Source organism: Phalacrocorax carbo, chromosome 11 (assembly GCF_963921805.1).
Source record: "Phalacrocorax carbo chromosome 11, bPhaCar2.1, whole genome shotgun sequence".
Taxonomy (NCBI): Eukaryota; Metazoa; Chordata; class Aves; order Suliformes; family Phalacrocoracidae; genus Phalacrocorax; species Phalacrocorax carbo.
Window position 1 is genome coordinate 7955959 of NC_087523.1, and position 16597 is coordinate 7972555.

The following is a 16597-nucleotide window of genomic DNA, read 5'->3' on the forward strand; positions in this document are numbered from 1 at the left end:
AAAACCCACCTGTATTTCCTCCCTCCACCCTTCTTAAATTTTTCAGATAGCCCTTTCCCCCAGTCTCTACCCCCTGTCATGTGTGTCTCTGCTTTTATCAGTGGCTTTATCAGCTAAGTGAGCTTTTCCTGGAAACACAGCCTGGTTGGGCCCTGCAGTTCTCCAGCCCACCGTCCTTGGTGAAGGTGACCTTCCTGCAAGCCCGTATGGTGAGGCAGCACGTCCTTGGGACAGAGGGGATGTGGGGACAGGCTCTGGCTCTGGCCAGGGCCCCTTGTGTCACTGGATATGTCTCAACTTGCATTAAGGATGGTGTGGTCTGGGTCAATGATGCTCTGCTAGGGCATGTCATCTGCCACTTTGGTCCCTCATTGGGGATGACAGGGATGAGGTCTGGGTATTGAGCTCCATCATATGTTGACCATGGTTTCTAAAAAAGAATGTATTGGTCCTTTTCTCATGGCTTCTTTTTCTCTCTTGCTTGTTGTGCTCTTGGTCTGGGGGCTCACATGGTTACCCCCTGCTGTCTCCCTCACCTCAGCTGCAGCTGGCTTGCCCCTGGCAGTTGCTCCTTGGTGGTACTGTTCTCTCTCTGCTCGAAATATCAGCAGGAGCTTCAGCCTCAATGGAGGAGAAGGGGTACTGGTTTAAATTTCAACCTTTTGCTTTCCCAAGGTACTGGCCTTTCCTCTTCCACTTAGGGATGAACAGCAGAAGTCCCCTCCAGTGGGAAGTGAGCTCAGAGCTGTGCTCACCTTTAGCCCTTTCTTTTGGACCTATGGGTTCTTAGTGTTTTAAATGCAATGTTTGTTTTTTGTTTTTTTTTTTTTTTCCCTGAGGACTATGCATGTTATCGACCCTTTCCCGCAGGCATAGGGGAGAGCGGTGGAGCTGATCCGAGTCGATGGAGTTATCTCTATAAATCAGGAGATCTGCCTAAAAATGTTGTCGGTGTGGGTAAGCATAGTCCAAGCTGCTTAATAATTAAGGCTTTTCTCAAAGCACCATTTGTACTTGCACAGAAATGACTAAGGACAAAGAGTAATAGAAAAATTGGCAAGAAAAATTTCCATTAAAAATATATTGGCTGGGCAATGAGATCGGTGTGCTGAGTAACTTTCTGAGACTGCTGGACAGTTTGGGGAGGTTTTGGTAAATTTACAGAGGCTTTTTAAAATTGTGGATGTGTTTTTCTTGGTTCTTCTGCGGCTAAATGCAACAGGAGCTAGAACAGGCTGTTTTGGGAGGTGGTGTTATTTTTGCCAGCTTTTTTTGTAAATCAGGTCGTCTTCTCTACTACTTTTATGACAAATGGAACAATATGGGAGTGATTAGACTTTAAACTATTCATGAGATCTAAGCCAACTAATGTGATTTAATCTTCCTTCTGCGTATATTTAATATAAGCTGTGATTTTGTTCAAATGTTTGAGCTTTGTACTTGTACCATATAATTATCTCTGGGTTTAGCAGATGACTTTTTTTTTAAATGCCTGTGTTTTTTATTAGACTTTTTTTTCTGAGTTATTTGCGTTTACTTTGTGGCTTGAAGATATCTTCAGCAAACATGAATGGAGTTTCTTTTGGTTAGTTAGTTCTGGTTTAGGTGCTTTCTGAAACTATAGTAAATAAAATTCTGGGGTCTTGGTTTTTTCTGCCACTATTTTTTTTTCTGGAAATGGGGCCAGCAGGTAGTACAGAGACTTGTTTTCCATATGGGGGATATAATTAGACACTGTTTTAGGGCAGTTTTGCAGCTGCCCTGGAAATAGCCCACTTAGAGTGGCTCCTTGTCAACAGCAGTTGCAGAGCACAGATTCACCTCTCGTGTCAAACTCTGTCTAACTCCATTAATTTTTACCCAGGCTTGCTAATTTTTACCCAGGTTTGCAACTTTTACCTATTGGCAGCCAGGTCCTGTACATGGCGCTGTGATGGATTCCCAGAAATTTGGGAGGGCGGGTGAAGAGAAGCCTCTCTGGGTGGGCAGGCAGGAGCTGTCGTCCTGGGGCAGGATGCATTCGTGGGAGAAGGGCACAGATGGAGAGGGGAAGAGGCATGAAGAGAGGCTTACCCAAACTCAGGTGAAGAATTTGGCAAGTGCTGTGGGCTGCAAATATAATTCTACCATCTGTACATAATGCTCCACCAGCTTCAAGTCATAAATGATGTTGGGTTATTAGTTGTATCCACAGACTTTTTTAGCCTTGCTCTGATGCATTCACGTTGTACCTGTTCCTCACTCCTCAAAGGCAAGCTTATAGAAAAATGCCAGGGCTCAGCTGACCGTCCTTGGGCATGTTAATGTGTGTAGATGGACTTTCAAAATTTGAACAGCGTAGGAAAGCAGCCATTTTCCCTAATGACTTTTTGGAAGTGCTGCTTCTGGCAATCAGTGGGCTTTGTACAAAGTTGAAAGTACAGAAAGGTTGGGTTAAATATTTTGATGTAACAGAAATATGTTCTGTATCTGAATTTCTCTGTGGCATAAGGAAGGCAATGTTGCAGCAGCAGCACTTTGCCCTGCTGTGCATGCAGCAGAGCATGCATGCCCTCATCGTTGGGGACGATGCAGTTATTTATTACTGCAGCCTGGGCGCCTGGTCCTGCCCAAGGTGGGGATCGAAGGCAGATAGCGGGCTGCCAACTTGGAAAGATGGTCCTGGCAGAATAGCTTTGCTAGCCTTATCTTTATCTCCTATGATCTGTTTTTGACTCTCTGGCTGTTGTCTTCCAGCTGAGCTCCCTCAGGAGAAATCTGGTTTGGATGCCCTGCTGAGAGGTTGACTTGCAGATGGGCTTGGAGTCGTGAACTGTAGCTTGAAATGTTGCAGGAAAGACCAGCATCTTTGGGGCTGGTCTTCAAGTGATGCAAACAGGATAGTGGCTCTTCTCAAAAATACCTCCTCTCCCTCTTCTTGATTTCTGGGGTGTGGTCTCCCCCTGGGGTGCTGTTTTTTGTTTGCCAGCTGCTGGGAGCTTTTCTGGGTTGTTGGGGCATGGTACAGCAGAGAGGGGCCTGGGGTCAACTACCAGCATCCCAGACTCTTAGGGCTTGGTGGGAGGATGCAGTGTGGCTTCCCACCCCACGGTCCTGAGGCTGTGCGTGGTCTGGCACTGCTAATCCCTGTGGACAGCTCTGGTTCTCCCAGCACTCCTGCAAACACCACGCCTTGGACAGAGGGAGGTGATGAAGTGCTTGTGGGGAGGTTGCAATTGTTTGGTTTTGTTGTTGTTTTTTTTTTTTTTAAATAATCCTTTTAGCATGCCTGGTTCTAAACAGCAGAAGAAACTCGGGCTTTTTCTTGTACCAGCTGACTCCTGCACCCTGTAGCATGGGCTTTGTAAAACCCCACCAGGCAATGAGGCAGCTTGAATTGTATCCAAGTAATATTTACTTTTTTTTTTCTTTCCTTCAGCATTAAAATTTTTGGTGAAAGGGGGTCAGGAAAAGTTGTGTAAATCCCCTCCCTGCTAATCTGCATATTTTACAATTTTCCCAAAAGCCTGGCAGTTACTCCCTAAATCTCCTCTTAAGTCTCCATCGAGAGCCGTTATTAAGATTTAGCAATCTATTAGCAACCTGGTGAGCCGTTTGAGGTGGGCTTGTCAAAATAAGAGCTTTTAATTGCTGCTGAGCCAAACCCTCTCGCCGCGGGGATCACTGTGGTGTACGCTCGCTTTCTGGGAGGCAGAAAAAGCGGAGAGATGTGGCATGAAGGCTTCCAGCTGCTTGCATGGCTGCGTGATGGTGTGACACCGTGGGACAGGCAGGGGAATGGGAAATGAAATGCCAGGAGTGGTGGGAGTGTGGTTAGACCACAGAGTGAGGACTTCCCCCTTTGCTGCCACTGCAGAGGGCTCTGCACTGTGTAGGGGCTTGCCATCATCTTTGTAGGAGATGCTTCAAGAGAATAACTGAAGGGGAGTTGAGGGCTGAAAGCCCACCTGGGAGTCACTGGTGGTAACTCAGCTAATGCACCATACCTGGGATTTGGGTTCTCTTCTGCTCTGGGGCTTCACATGCTCCATGCTCCACATTTTTTTTATGGCTCACTACAGACAGTCTTGCAGAGTAAACACTTGTGTATATTTTTACAGGAGTGTTTTAACCAGAGTTTTGTTGCTTCCGTGCCAATGCATATGTTTGACAAACCCTCATTCCCGCTCCTTCCCAGCGCCCTGCCAGTAGCATGGGCAGGGAAGCTCCCTGTTCCTCCCCGCACGGGAGGGATGCTCGCCAGGCACACCTGGCTCCAGCTCCTGCCTGGGGATGCGATGGGGACTTCAGGGTTGGGGACAGTCTGTCACTGCTCCCCGGTGCTGCCGTGGTGTGGATAAACGGCTCTGCCTCTCGCTGCTGGGGTGCAGGTTGGTGAGACCCATGGCTGTTACCTCCATAATACAGGAGACACATTGGGGAGTCTTTTTTAGGTCTAGTTTCTCATTCAGAAGACGTGCTGTTTGCTGCTGCTGGTGCGATGATGAGGCTGGGAGGGGGGTCAGCCCGTGCTGAGGTGGTGGCATTGCCTAGCTGGGAGCATGCGCCTGCCCGATCTGTGTTTGGCGAGCCAGTTGTGCCTGGCGGAGGTGGAAGGTGCTGCGGGGGGTGCTGGTGGCTGCTGCTGGCTTTGCTGTCCATGCCAGGATACGGTGCGGGTGTGTGAGAAACGTTGTTCGGATCTAAGGAACTGCCACTGGAGGGTTGAGGAGGGCTGTAGTGAGAGCGGTCAGCACACTTAACCAGGTTTAGGCACGATGTAAAAACACTTCTTTAATTAAAGATGCCGCAGACATGGGTAGGGAGCAGAGGGAAGGAAGAGCTGCTGCTTCCTTTGGGCAGACATTGCTCCTGGTGCAACAGGATCCATTCAATTGCTGCTGCTCCAGGTACATGAATTAGATTGGCTTAGATTTCCTCCCCACCCTTTCCCTAAGCAGAGGTTAATCCTAGGGCTTACTGTCTTAGTGTGGTGGTTTTCAGAGCAACCTTTCTCTAGCTGAGTTTTGCTTGCAGCTTGACAAGCTGTCTGCCATGGGCCCTTCAGGCAGCTGGGATGCTGAACTGGACTCAGAGCATGCCAGGAGCATTTGCCCACAGTAGGCTGAGCCTGTGCCGTACAGCTGACACAAGTTAGAGATTTGGCATTTTTGGCACCTGCCCTGGTGGGGTTTCAAAGCAAACAAGCTCTAGGGTTGAGGATTGATAAGACTAAGTGGAGTATGAACAGTATCTGCTGGTGTTTTAGCAGCACTGCTGCCTGTTAATGCCCTTGAACCACGAACAGTGACAGATGTCTTCCCTGCTCATGTTTTAAAATCCAAAACCTTAACTCTAAGAAAACCTTAGCCTGGCCTAAGATGACCCTTTTTCCCCCTCATTTCATCTCCTCTTAGTGGGCTTTTTAAATTCACTTTATAATTTTAAGTTCAACCTTGCAAAACACTTCCTGGTGCCAGCCAGGTCTCTTCCCTTGGCTGCAACCGTCAGTGGGGTGACACTTTGTTATATGCAAGGTGGAACTTGGACAGAGCAAAAAGCTGATTTTTAAACAATTGCACAGTTTTGTTTCTTTTGAAAATAGACTTTTCTGATCCATTGAGGACCTTGCACGTGCTGGGCAGCCTGTAGCTGGAAGCTGATGGAAAATGAGCCCATGACGTTGCCCCATCTGCCCGAGAGCCTTCCCAAGGGCTGCAGGCACTGGTGGGGACCTGCATTGCTTCTGCCTTGTGACCAGTTTTGCAAGTGTTTTTAACTGAGGTTACAGGAAGTTGGAAATTTGATATTTAAGAGTTATATTTAATTAGAAGAGCACTGTTAATTTCAGTATATTCAGGTTCCTTGTTTACTCTGTGTTATTTTAACGTACTCTCCATTGGATTGGGAGGATCTATCTATAATTTGCTGGGTGCTGCAACCTCCCCTGGGAACCCTGCAAGGTCACGGCAATGGCTGGCTCTCTGCTAGAGCCACGTGTTGCCGGTTGCAAGTATTTCTCGTGTCTTTGTGCAATGGATGCTCTCCTCCTGCAGAGCCACTCTGCTTCCCCTCTGTTTTGAGTTTAGGCTGCTGCAATTCCCCTCACCCTTCCCCTGGCTGCTGTGGTGCAGAGGGGCTGTTGTCAGCTCCTGTGACACCAGGTTATCATTCACTTGCGACATCTCATTCTGTTTAAAATAACCCCCCAGCAAGACAAGCTGTCATCCCCAGCGCCTCACGTGTCTTTTTGAGGAATTTGTGATGTGAAACTCTGCTCCATTATTTCTGGTTTTATCTGAGATTTCAAAATAGCAGCATTAAAACATTTCCTTTATTTTAAGCTAAATCCCAAGCCTGCACACACCAGTGTGGTGGTGAGACATTTCAGGTAGACTTGAGGGTTTGACAGGAGAGCAAGTGTAAAGGAGGGTGCCGTTTCCATCATTCTCCATGGGGCCCTGGGGTAAAGCCTGGAGCCGTTCTAGGAACCCAAGGCTGAAGGACTCTCCAGGTTGGGGCTAGGAAGAGATGGACAGAAGATAAATGATATTCCTAATGACTTGAAGTGCTTAATAAAGATGTATTCTCCTTCAAGAAAGAAAAATTTCCCGGCAGATGGGCGCAGGCTGCAACTACAGGCAGCAGCCATCCCACATAGGGCAGGAGCAGGGAGGACGTGAGCAGTAACCTGTCCTGGTGGGGTGTAGGACAGGCTGTGGTCCTGGGGGGTCGGTGGCTGAGCAGCAGTGGGGACCCCGGGTTGCACGCTTGGCGTTGCCTTGGTTTTGCTGAATGACCTTACGTGCACCTCTGTTTTCTGTGCTTTTGCTGGGGCGAAGAAGTGAATTTTTGAGGTTCCCGCTTCCTTATTTCCAATGAATGGCATGGTGCATTCAGAAGCTGGAAGTATTAATACACATCTTCAACTTTTTTTTTTAAGCTGAAAGCTAATTTTTCCCCTTTCTGGTTGCCCCGACAGTGTGCTGGGGAAGAGAAGCGGGTCGGTACACGCACCGTGGTGGTTGGGCACCGTCCAGTTTCAGAAACAGATTCATACGTGGCACAGAAGTTCTGCGACAACAGGATCGTCTCCTCCAAGGTGAGCTTGCTCTGCTCCTGCAGGTGCATTGTGCGTGTGTATTCCCCGCTTGTATATTCGCCCTGGTTTTATTTGATGGTTGTTTCTGAAATTGAGAAACTCTGAATTCCTCAAGGATGGATGTAAAGGTCCCTCTGCAAGTGGAGCAGCCTGGTACATACACCACAGCTCCAGTCTCTCTATTAGTGGTTTTCTTCTTCCTGTCAATCCCAGCGGGGGTGTGTACAAGTTCCTGTCTTCTAGGCTGGATGAGAGCAAAGCACATGGATGCATTGGTTTTCTGGGTTTTTTGGGGTGGGGTGGCTGTTTTGGGGTGTTAAAAAATGTTTTCTGGCATTCCCATTGTGAAGCAAGGACAGGTTAAGTGTAACACAGCGTGAGATGACAGCAACTCAGAATTGCAAAAGGGAGTGGGGATTATTTTATAAACGGACAGAAAAATATGATTACCCCTGCCTTTTTTTTTAATGCTGTTCCATGGTCTTTTTCTCTCTTAAGATAGGACAAAAATAACCATGCTCTGTTTATCCCTTTGCATGAAAGGGGGGAACATTCGTGTGGTATTAATGCAGCTTTTGTTTATGGTGGAAAACTGTGATGACACCCGTCTGCCTTCTGCTTAGCGTTTTTCCATGACATTCATGAAGCTATTTCAAAAGGTTTGAAGCCAATTTGAGTAAAATATCAAACAAGTGGCATCCCATATTGTCAACACAGCTGGATACATATTATGTTGCTTAGGATTCATGGTGCTCAGCATACAGTTAGACTTCAGTTCTACTGTACTAGAGCTGTAAGGGGGTTCTTCCCCTCCTCTTTCTTTTTTATACAGCTTGGATCTTATTTGGTTTTATGTCTCTGAGCTGTCTGAGTTGATGTTGGGGAAAAGTTTTAAGTTTTGCCGTGTCTAATTCATGTAGCATTCCTACTGACATTTCCCTGGCCCGCAAGAGGGTCCTTCAGAGAGGACACCTTCCCCTGTTTCAGTTCTCTCTCTGACAAAATGGTTTGGTTTAGCACTAATTTCAGTTCTTCCCTGATTTATTTTCAAATGTTGTGTCCTTGCTCTTTTCTTCCATTTATATTTGCTGGGCATGGAGTCTTTTTACCTCCCCAGTCTCTTTTTATAATGAAGAGAACATTTGTCTTGAGACTTGACTGCTTATTATTCTTTGTTTATTCGAGGCAGACTGAAAGATCAGGTATTAGACCCATTATTTTCCATCTTAAATTTCATGTTTTCCAAAGCAAATGATTCAGCAGCCTTCTTAAAATGATAAGGAAGCACAACCTAATAACAAATTTGGATGGGCAGCATGGCTTTTTTTTTTTTTTTTTAACAGAAGAGCAACACTAAGATGGTTTTTGGAATATGAAAAAAATCTGCACTGTGTATTACCTCTTTGTGAAATAAAGTCTCTACAAATGTGTATCTAGAAGTTGTTTGCTGAAACAGATTCTGTTGGTTTTATCTTCTTTTACCCCTCGCCTTCTACAACCATGGGGTTTGGATTATTTTGACAAAAGAGAAACAGTTGCCTACTTTAAAGCAAACAAACGAAAAACCCCCATGTAACTGAGAGACTTCCAGCTGTTCAGTGAACCAGCAGAGAGAGCCGGTGCTGGAAGCTGAAGCAGAAGCTCTGTGGCATCTTGGCATCCAGCTCCATTGCACCCCTGCTTTTAAAGCAGGGACCTGGACCTTTGTCTGGAGCGCACCGGGGCTGCTCAGACAGCTCGCTGCGGTGCTCTTTGCCAGGTTAAAGGGAAAACTCCTTTCCTATTTTGTGCAGATACTTCCCATTTTGTAGCTCAAGGCCCCAGTCAGCCCCGTGCCTTGGTCTGTGAGCCCCTTCTCTTCCCACAGTACACCCTCTGGAACTTCCTCCCGAAGAACCTTTTTGAGCAGTTTAGAAGAATTGCCAACTTCTACTTCCTCATCATCTTCCTCGTGCAGGTAAGAGCTTTGATGCCAAGGGTGGGTTTTATTTATGTACTGGTGGTAAGCTCAGCTTGAACAAGAATTGAAGTTCAAAAATTACTCTGATGTTTATAAGTATTTGGGGGTTTTGTTTTCTTTTTTTTTTTTTTAATTGGAAGCTGTGTAATAATTCTGGCACGCCATCTAAGGCATAATAACAATTAAAATATTTGGGCCTGTCTGAGATGATGTTTGAATGACTGCTGAAATAAATAAAAATCCATCCTAACTCTTTAACCATTAAGATCAGTCGACCAGTGAAAATACATTTGATACTACAGAATTAAGATCTATTTTTTGGGTCATCTTTATTACTTCTGCTGCATAACTGTGTATTTTCCCATGTTATATGATACTTGTGTATAAGTTGTAGTGACTTTCAAGGCAAGCAGGAGAGAGAGGCTGTACTCAGTAAAATTTAAAAATGCATAGCCTCAGCTTTGGGAATGTGAAACTTGAGGAAGCTGCTCTACACAGACAAAACAAGACATTTCATATGTGGAAAAACTTCTACTCTGCATTATTCTTTGGTTAAGGAGCAAATCCTGAGCAAACCTGAACAGTCATTTTCTGTTCTGTCCACCAAGAAGAAAAGTGGTCTGTCCAAACGCATTGGGGTGAAGGGAGTTTGGGAGAATCACCGCAGTGTGTTTGCTCACCTTTTAAATGCTGTAGTGACACCTGGGGCCCAGCAGACAACCTGCCTGTGGGCTGAAAATAGGCAAATTAAATGGCACCATGCGTCTACTGCAAGCAGCCTGCTTTTAGATGGCTTCTCCGGGGTTTTGGTGGTTCAGGTCTGGCGTATCACTCTCGTCTAGGCTGCACGTTCAAAAGATGAGTGCCTAAAATGTTTTGTCCTCACAGTAAAGTGTTATGGCTTATAGTCATTTCAGTGGCTGCCACAGAAATGGGGGATCCCAAGACAGCGGCTGAGGATGGCTCCTCCTGGCAATGTTACACAAAAGGTCAATTTACCCTGACATCAGCTGGCTGTTCTCCACCACTTGATTTCACTGGCGTTGCTCCATTTTTGTCAGAGTGAATTGGTAATTTGCTTTGAACTAAAGCAGTGCCCCGGAGTTGGGATGTCCTTTTTGTGTAGTTGGCCATTTAGTGACATGGTATTACATTTTATCGATTGACCCTCTGGCTGTGAAGAACATGGAATATTCTTGATTATACTTACAAAGCTGGTTGCAGTTGAGCTGCTTACCCTTTTTAGGCACAGGGGTGTGCAAGAGCAAAGAGCCTTACTATTGCTCCTTGTTTTTATTCCGTGACCTGTGATTACCTGTAAAATAAGGAGGCAACCTTCATGCTCTATTAGAGAAGAAACAAACCCAACCGAACAAAAACCAACCTGGCAGCACTAACATACTTGCTGCCCTACAGAGTAGCTGACTGCCCCTGAGCGGTTGTTGTTCTGGAGGTGTCACTTGCCTTAAAGCACTCAGAGCAACTCCATTCATTTAAAATATCCAGGGTTATACCTTGATAAATGGCATCTATAGCTTAAATGTTGGTGCTTGTCTTTAAATTATTTGAAATGAATAGAATTGTCCTACGTGCTGCATTAGGAGCAAAGTATCACAGTGCCTGGGGAATTGTCTGGTGCATCTGCTCTACCTGCTGCTGAAACCCTTTATTAAAATGTCTGTTATTCCGAGACTCCAAATTCAGGTCTTGTTTTAGAGAGAGTGGAAGAGAAAGTACATGCATTAAATATAAAACACATATTAGTGCACTAACAGGGATAGAAACAGCTGTTTCTTTGGTTCATCTATTGCAACACTCAAAGGAAACTGCGAGTAAACTCCTGGTGGAAACAGCTGGCCTGGAGTAAGCGTAGTCCACGTACCTTTCTAGGCAGACCAAGCTGATGGCAGTAAACTAATTTAGGAGGTGGCAGGAATGAAAAATGTCCCTTTTGCTTGATGGAGGTGACTTCTGGACTGTGGTCTTATCTCCTAAACAATGAGTTAGGAAGAAACTATTAAGTAATAGGAGGATTTAGTCACTTTTAAGTGGTTCCAAATTAAGCTGTTGCAGTCCTAAACCAGCTCAAAAATAGCTTCAAAGGAGTTCTGCTTTTGATGATCTGGCCCAGTGCTCCTGTGTCCCTCAGCTTTCCACCAGCTGCAAGGGGAAGAGCAGTATCCAGCCGCAGGTTGCGCAGGGAATGCAATCTCCAAATACATAAATGAGTTGTTCTGGGGACTTAATCTAATATTTGTGTTCATACATCTATAATACAGCATTTGTGTGGACAGAAATAATATAATCTGTTTAAACAAATACAACTGCATCCTGTCCAGTGCAGAGAACCCTCCTGCTGGGCAGCAGGAGGTCCTCTCCCTTGTCCTTCTCAGCTAAAAGCCAAAGTTCCTCTTTCATTTCCAAGGTCTGTCCAATTTTTGCAAGATAACTTTTGGCCAACTGGCCTAAACTTCACTGATGCTGCTCCAGTGAGCCTCCATCACATATGCTGTATGGTGTGTGTCCGTGTGACACTTGGCACCATCCTTGCTCAAGGTTCTTCCTCCAAAGTCTGGATTTTATTGGACTTTCTGCTTGTAAACATTTTAGACCCATTTGAGTGAGCCAGGGCTTTGTGTTCCTGGAGATACTTGCTGTGTTTATCTTGGTTTACTCTCATGCTACTTAACTCATACACCACTTACCTGGCTACTTCTTGTGGTGTATCTCCTCCACTTCAATATCTTCTGGCTCTTCTATCTTTTGGTCCAATAGTTCAGGGTAAAATTGCAGTGTACGGCATTTGTGAGAGTTAAAAATTTCCATGTAGCTTCCTCCCAGCTGATAAGAGCAGTCCTGTCCTTAACAAGCTTTTTATGGGCAGCCTGAAACAATAAATATACAGATGCTGCTGTTTGTGAGTGTGCCAGGGAAGCGCAAACAAGTGGAGGGAGACAAAGTCCCTTTATGGGGACACAAAGCCTTTCTGCTGAGCTTCCCCATCCCTTTCATCACAGCCCTCACCATCTGCCTCTCGTGCTCCCATCCTCTCTGGGGACAGTAGGAAAAATAGCCAATTCTGTGTGCTCTGGTTTGGAGGGTGGGGCAGGGGCGCAGCTTTTCCTCCTCTTATGTTATTCCCTCCCAGTTATGAAGCAGTTCTGCTGTTCTTACCCTTTGGGCCAAGTCATAATACAGTCAGAAGAAGCAGCGATTTCCCACAGCCTGAAGGTTTAATTAACGACGAAGGGGCTTGGTCTTTGCTGCAGTGTCAGCTGAAGTGCTGCACTGAACTTGGGAAGAATCCAGTTATCCACCCCCAAGTTCTTTGTGCAGTCTCTGCTTAAGTTGTGCTCTTAACTCCAAATTTCAGAGCTTGTTTTACTTAAATATTCATGTTCCATTCTGCAATATATTTCCTAGCTAATTTGGGCTGATATGTTTTATTTTAATCTGAGTGTCAGTGGTTCGAGACAACTGGTACTATCCTCCCCCTCAAAACCAGCCATGTTTTAGGGTTCAGATGTGCCTCGTCTTCACTGCCAAAGAGGAGAAACAGCCCTCCTGTGGCTCAGTGAGAAGTGAGGGTGGTTTTCACTTCATGCATTGCTGTTGCCTCTGCCCCATACTCCTTCCCTCTTTGGTCATCTCCAGCACATCCCGTGGTGGGAGCAGGCTTGTTGGCATACACACTTCAAGTGGTTGTGTTTATGTAGCCCATCCCCAGCAACCCATTCATCCAGGCTTTTATTTCCCACTAGTGCAAGGTCAAGTTTAGGTTTTAAGCTACTTCTGATAGGGTTTTTCCCACCTGAGGAAATCCTGTGGTCTTCAGGAGGAGGGATTGCCATCTTCTCAAAAGGGAGGAGAGCACTTCTGGGGCCCATCCTTCTCATGTGCCCCTTTCTTCTCTCACTCCTCTGCTGGGCTGTGACTTACCTGCTGTGGGCTGAGCATCCTTTTTCCCTCATTACCGGAGTTTTTGTTTCTTCTGCTGCCTGAAAACCAGATGTCAGCAGTACATTCTTCTCTCCACAGGTGATAGTGGACACCCCAACCAGCCCGGTGACCAGTGGCCTCCCACTCTTCTTTGTCATCACTGTCACAGCTATCAAACAGGTACAAGGGTCAGTGTGGGGAGAGGAAGATGCTCTTTGGGACATGAGGTAGAGAAAATGATGAGCATGTATTTGAATATACTCAGGAGTCACCAAAATGGGCTGGTGGGTTTGGTGAACCCTTCTCAGAAGACCAGACGTGTGTACTGGTGTTTTTCAAGAGAGGCTGCATGTTGAGTGTGGTTGTGGGTGTCTCTTGTTTTGACAATGTAAAACATCTCTATATGTGCTGTTGTAAGCAAGCCGTGAGGGTCAGTAAAGGTTACCACTGTAGTTCTAGCTTTACTTGAATTTTTATTCTGTTTTTAGAAATGTTCTCTGGGTCTTTGCAGGATGCAGAGATGTGCTCTAAATATAGCCTGCTCTCTGTTCCTCTGTTGGTAAATGGAAGGGACAGGTTCTGTTCAACCACTCAGCTAGTCCCAAAAATATGAGTCCTCATCGTCCTGTGGTGTTGAAAGACATTTTTCCTCCCATCATACGCACATGTGCCATTTAAAATTTGCTCCACAGAAGGATTGAATAATAAAAGAAGTTTCTTCTGCAGGGGCCAGAAAGGGAGAGCTAGCGTAAACCCCATCTGTTTCAAATCTGAATGTTGTATTCTTTCAGTGAAAACCGAAGAGGAAGAGTCTTGTCCTGCGTTACCATAGGAAAGAGTTGCAGGGTACTCAGTGTATTATTCATATTATCAGCCTGTTCTTGCCAACGCTGAGAATAATAGAAACATGTTACAGTAATTTAGCTGCTTGGTGCATGTGTTGCATATAGATTATTTTTGTGTGTTATTTTAATCTGTTCTGAATCTGTCAAATATGCATATGAAGTTTTTAAAACAAATTGATTGAGTCTGAGCTACTGTGGCTGATGTTTTGTCAGGCAGGAAGGAGGTCTGAGGACTCCTTCATTTATTCTGTTTTTTTTTTTTAATCTCTGCCTTTGTCCACACTCATCCTCTTTCATTAGTTTACTTGCTTCGTTACAAGTTTGTGTTGCCTGTATTTGTGTGCCTAGGGATATGAGGACTGGCTGAGGCACAGAGCTGACAACGAAGTGAACAAAAGCAATGTCTTCCTTGTCGAAAATGCAAAGCAAGTGCAGAAAGAGAGTGAAAAAATCAAGGTAACTGTTAACAGAGAATTCGCATGTGGTTATCACTGAAGCCAGTGGGAACATGAGGGGGTGTAGTGAGGAGGCGAGGGCAGGGAGGGAGGGATGTACTGCGGTTAGAGCCGCCCGGGCATGCTCACTTTCAGATGAGATGCTCAGAGAGCTGTTCCTGGTTAAGGAGTGAAGCTGCCTTCGCTTTTGAAAAGCTGTCTTGCAAAAACTGTACTGGGGCTGACAAGTGACAGATCTGTCAGCATTTTGCGCTTCTCTGGGATAGGCAGTCCTCTTCTAATTCCAACACTCCCAAGGACACCAGGGGAGTACAATAGCTTTGATGGTAGTTTATCACACTGCACTTCAGACAAGTACAGAGGCTTTTGCTCCATCAAGATTTAGCAAAGAAATAAATACTAACTGCGCCATGTGGGCATTCTGAGTTGGTGCTGGGCTGGGCCGACCCATCGGGCTCTGGAGTGATGCTTGGGGACCCATGTACCTCCTGAACCCTGATTTCCCTTTTAGCCAAGGTGATGTCTGTTAGGCTTTGAGAGAAGCTAAATCTATAACCATCTAGTAACAACCAAGAGGGCTTTTCATGTAAATGTTTCCTTTCTTCCAGGTTGGAGACATAGTAGAAGTGAAAGCAGATGAGACCTTCCCCTGTGACTTGATATTTTTGGCCTCAAGCAGCATTGATGGGACCTGTTATGTCACTACAGCAAGTCTCGATGGCGAGTCCAATTTCAAGGTGACGGGGATGGATGGGGTGGCATTCAGGAGCCTGTGCTCAGGGGTACTTGGGTTCCTGGAGCTGCCACTGAAGCTGGCGCTTGCGCAAGGGGGTGTGTGCTTATCTGGAGGATGCTCCTGCAGAGCCCGTCCCTGTGGCCACATGGCTCTATTTACAGCTCTTCCCTCTGTTTGCTCCCAATGCGTCAGCACCGAAGCCCCCTGGGGATTGTTTTTTTTAATGTTTTGTCTCCAACAGCCATGCCTGCTGGCACTGCCCCAAATTGTATCAATATTTATTGATAGAGCTTCACTGCCTTGTTGCCCATCATGGGAAGTGTGTTAATGCTTCCCTGCTCCTGCTCCTCATGAGGTCTGGTGCGTTGGTAAAGTAGTGCCTGCAGCTGCTTCAGCTCCCTTTCCAGTACCTGCCAATGTGTCTGCTACTTAACTGAGCTTTTGCAGTGAGACTTTTTGAGGCAGTATGTCTAGATTCATTTGGGGAATTTTTCTCCCGCATAAGAAAAACATTGCTTCTGGGTTTTTTCCTCTCCCTTTTCCTGACTCAAGCAGTGAAATGTAGTATTAGTCTTGCTCAGGATGAATCTCCTGTTCAGTTTATTTTCTGTATGTAAATAAAAGAATATATTTATATAAAAAAATATATAAATCCCCCCATCTCTAAACCAGGGAAAGTTTTGGGCATCCCAGTTTTGAGCCCCCCAGTTTAAGAAGGACAGGGAACTGCTCAAGCAAGTCTAGCGGAGAGCTACGAAGGTGATCAGGGGACTGGAGCATCTGCCTTATGAGGAAAGGCTGAGAGACCTGGGTTTGTTCAGCCTGGAGAAGAGAAGACTGAGGGAGGATCTTATCAATGCTTATAAAATATCTGAAGGGTGGCTGTCAAGAGGATGGGAGTGGATTATTTTCAATTATTTTCAATAGTGCCCAAGGACAGGACAAAGGGAAATCGGCACAAGTTGGAACATGGGAGGTTCCACTTAAACATGAGAAAAAACCCCTTCCCTGTGCGGGTGCCAGAGCAGGGGCACAGGCTGCCCAGGGAGGCTGTGGGGTCCCTTCCCTGGAGACATTCAAACCCAGCCTGGACGTGGCCCTGTGCCCCCTCCTCTGGGTGTGCCTGCTCAAGCAGGGGGTGGGACGGGATGAGCTCCAGAGGTTCCTTCCAACTGCCACTGGTCTGTGATTCTGTGAAAGAAGCAGCAACAACAAAAAACTTATATACATCAGAAAGCATGAACATTTAATTGCACTTGTATTTGATAAATGTTGATATAGACACTAGCAACTACATTAGTAAGACTGGAAGATACTTCAAAATGACCTGTTTCCTTCCAGCAGTCTGAAGTCACTGGGAATACCATTGTCGGTCTGATATAATTTGTACAGGGTCTGTGGCTTGCCTCTTTATGACCGGCTGTTAACTGGTACTGGAAGTCTTGTGTAGAAGCTGATACAGTACCGGTGCACCATACTGGTTCCACTAGTGAAGAGGAGTGGAGCTTTGAAGTGGTTTGAGGCAGAAAATAAATAACCATGTTAAATAGGCAATTGCTTATTTGTGTCAGGTGTGTTATA

General features: G+C 45.8%; 1 protein-coding gene across 4 annotated transcripts in view; it reads left to right on the plus strand.

The window, feature by feature from the left end:
- Positions 1 to 16597, plus strand: part of ATP11C (ATPase phospholipid transporting 11C) — a 59037-nt gene that overhangs the window by 12035 nt on the left and 30405 nt on the right. For 3 of the 4 annotated variants that reach the window (XM_064462920.1, XM_064462919.1, XM_064462918.1), the window contains exons 2-6: positions 6962 to 7081; positions 8949 to 9038; positions 13080 to 13160; positions 14174 to 14281; positions 14889 to 15017. In XM_064462920.1, the coding sequence (XP_064318990.1) occupies positions 6962 to 7081; positions 8949 to 9038; positions 13080 to 13160; positions 14174 to 14281; positions 14889 to 15017 (528 nt within the window). Of the gene's footprint in view, positions 1 to 849; positions 958 to 6961; positions 7082 to 8948; positions 9039 to 13079; positions 13161 to 14173; positions 14282 to 14888; positions 15018 to 16597 lie in introns of those variants that run through there. The other variant, XM_064462922.1, reaches the window with a different exon arrangement.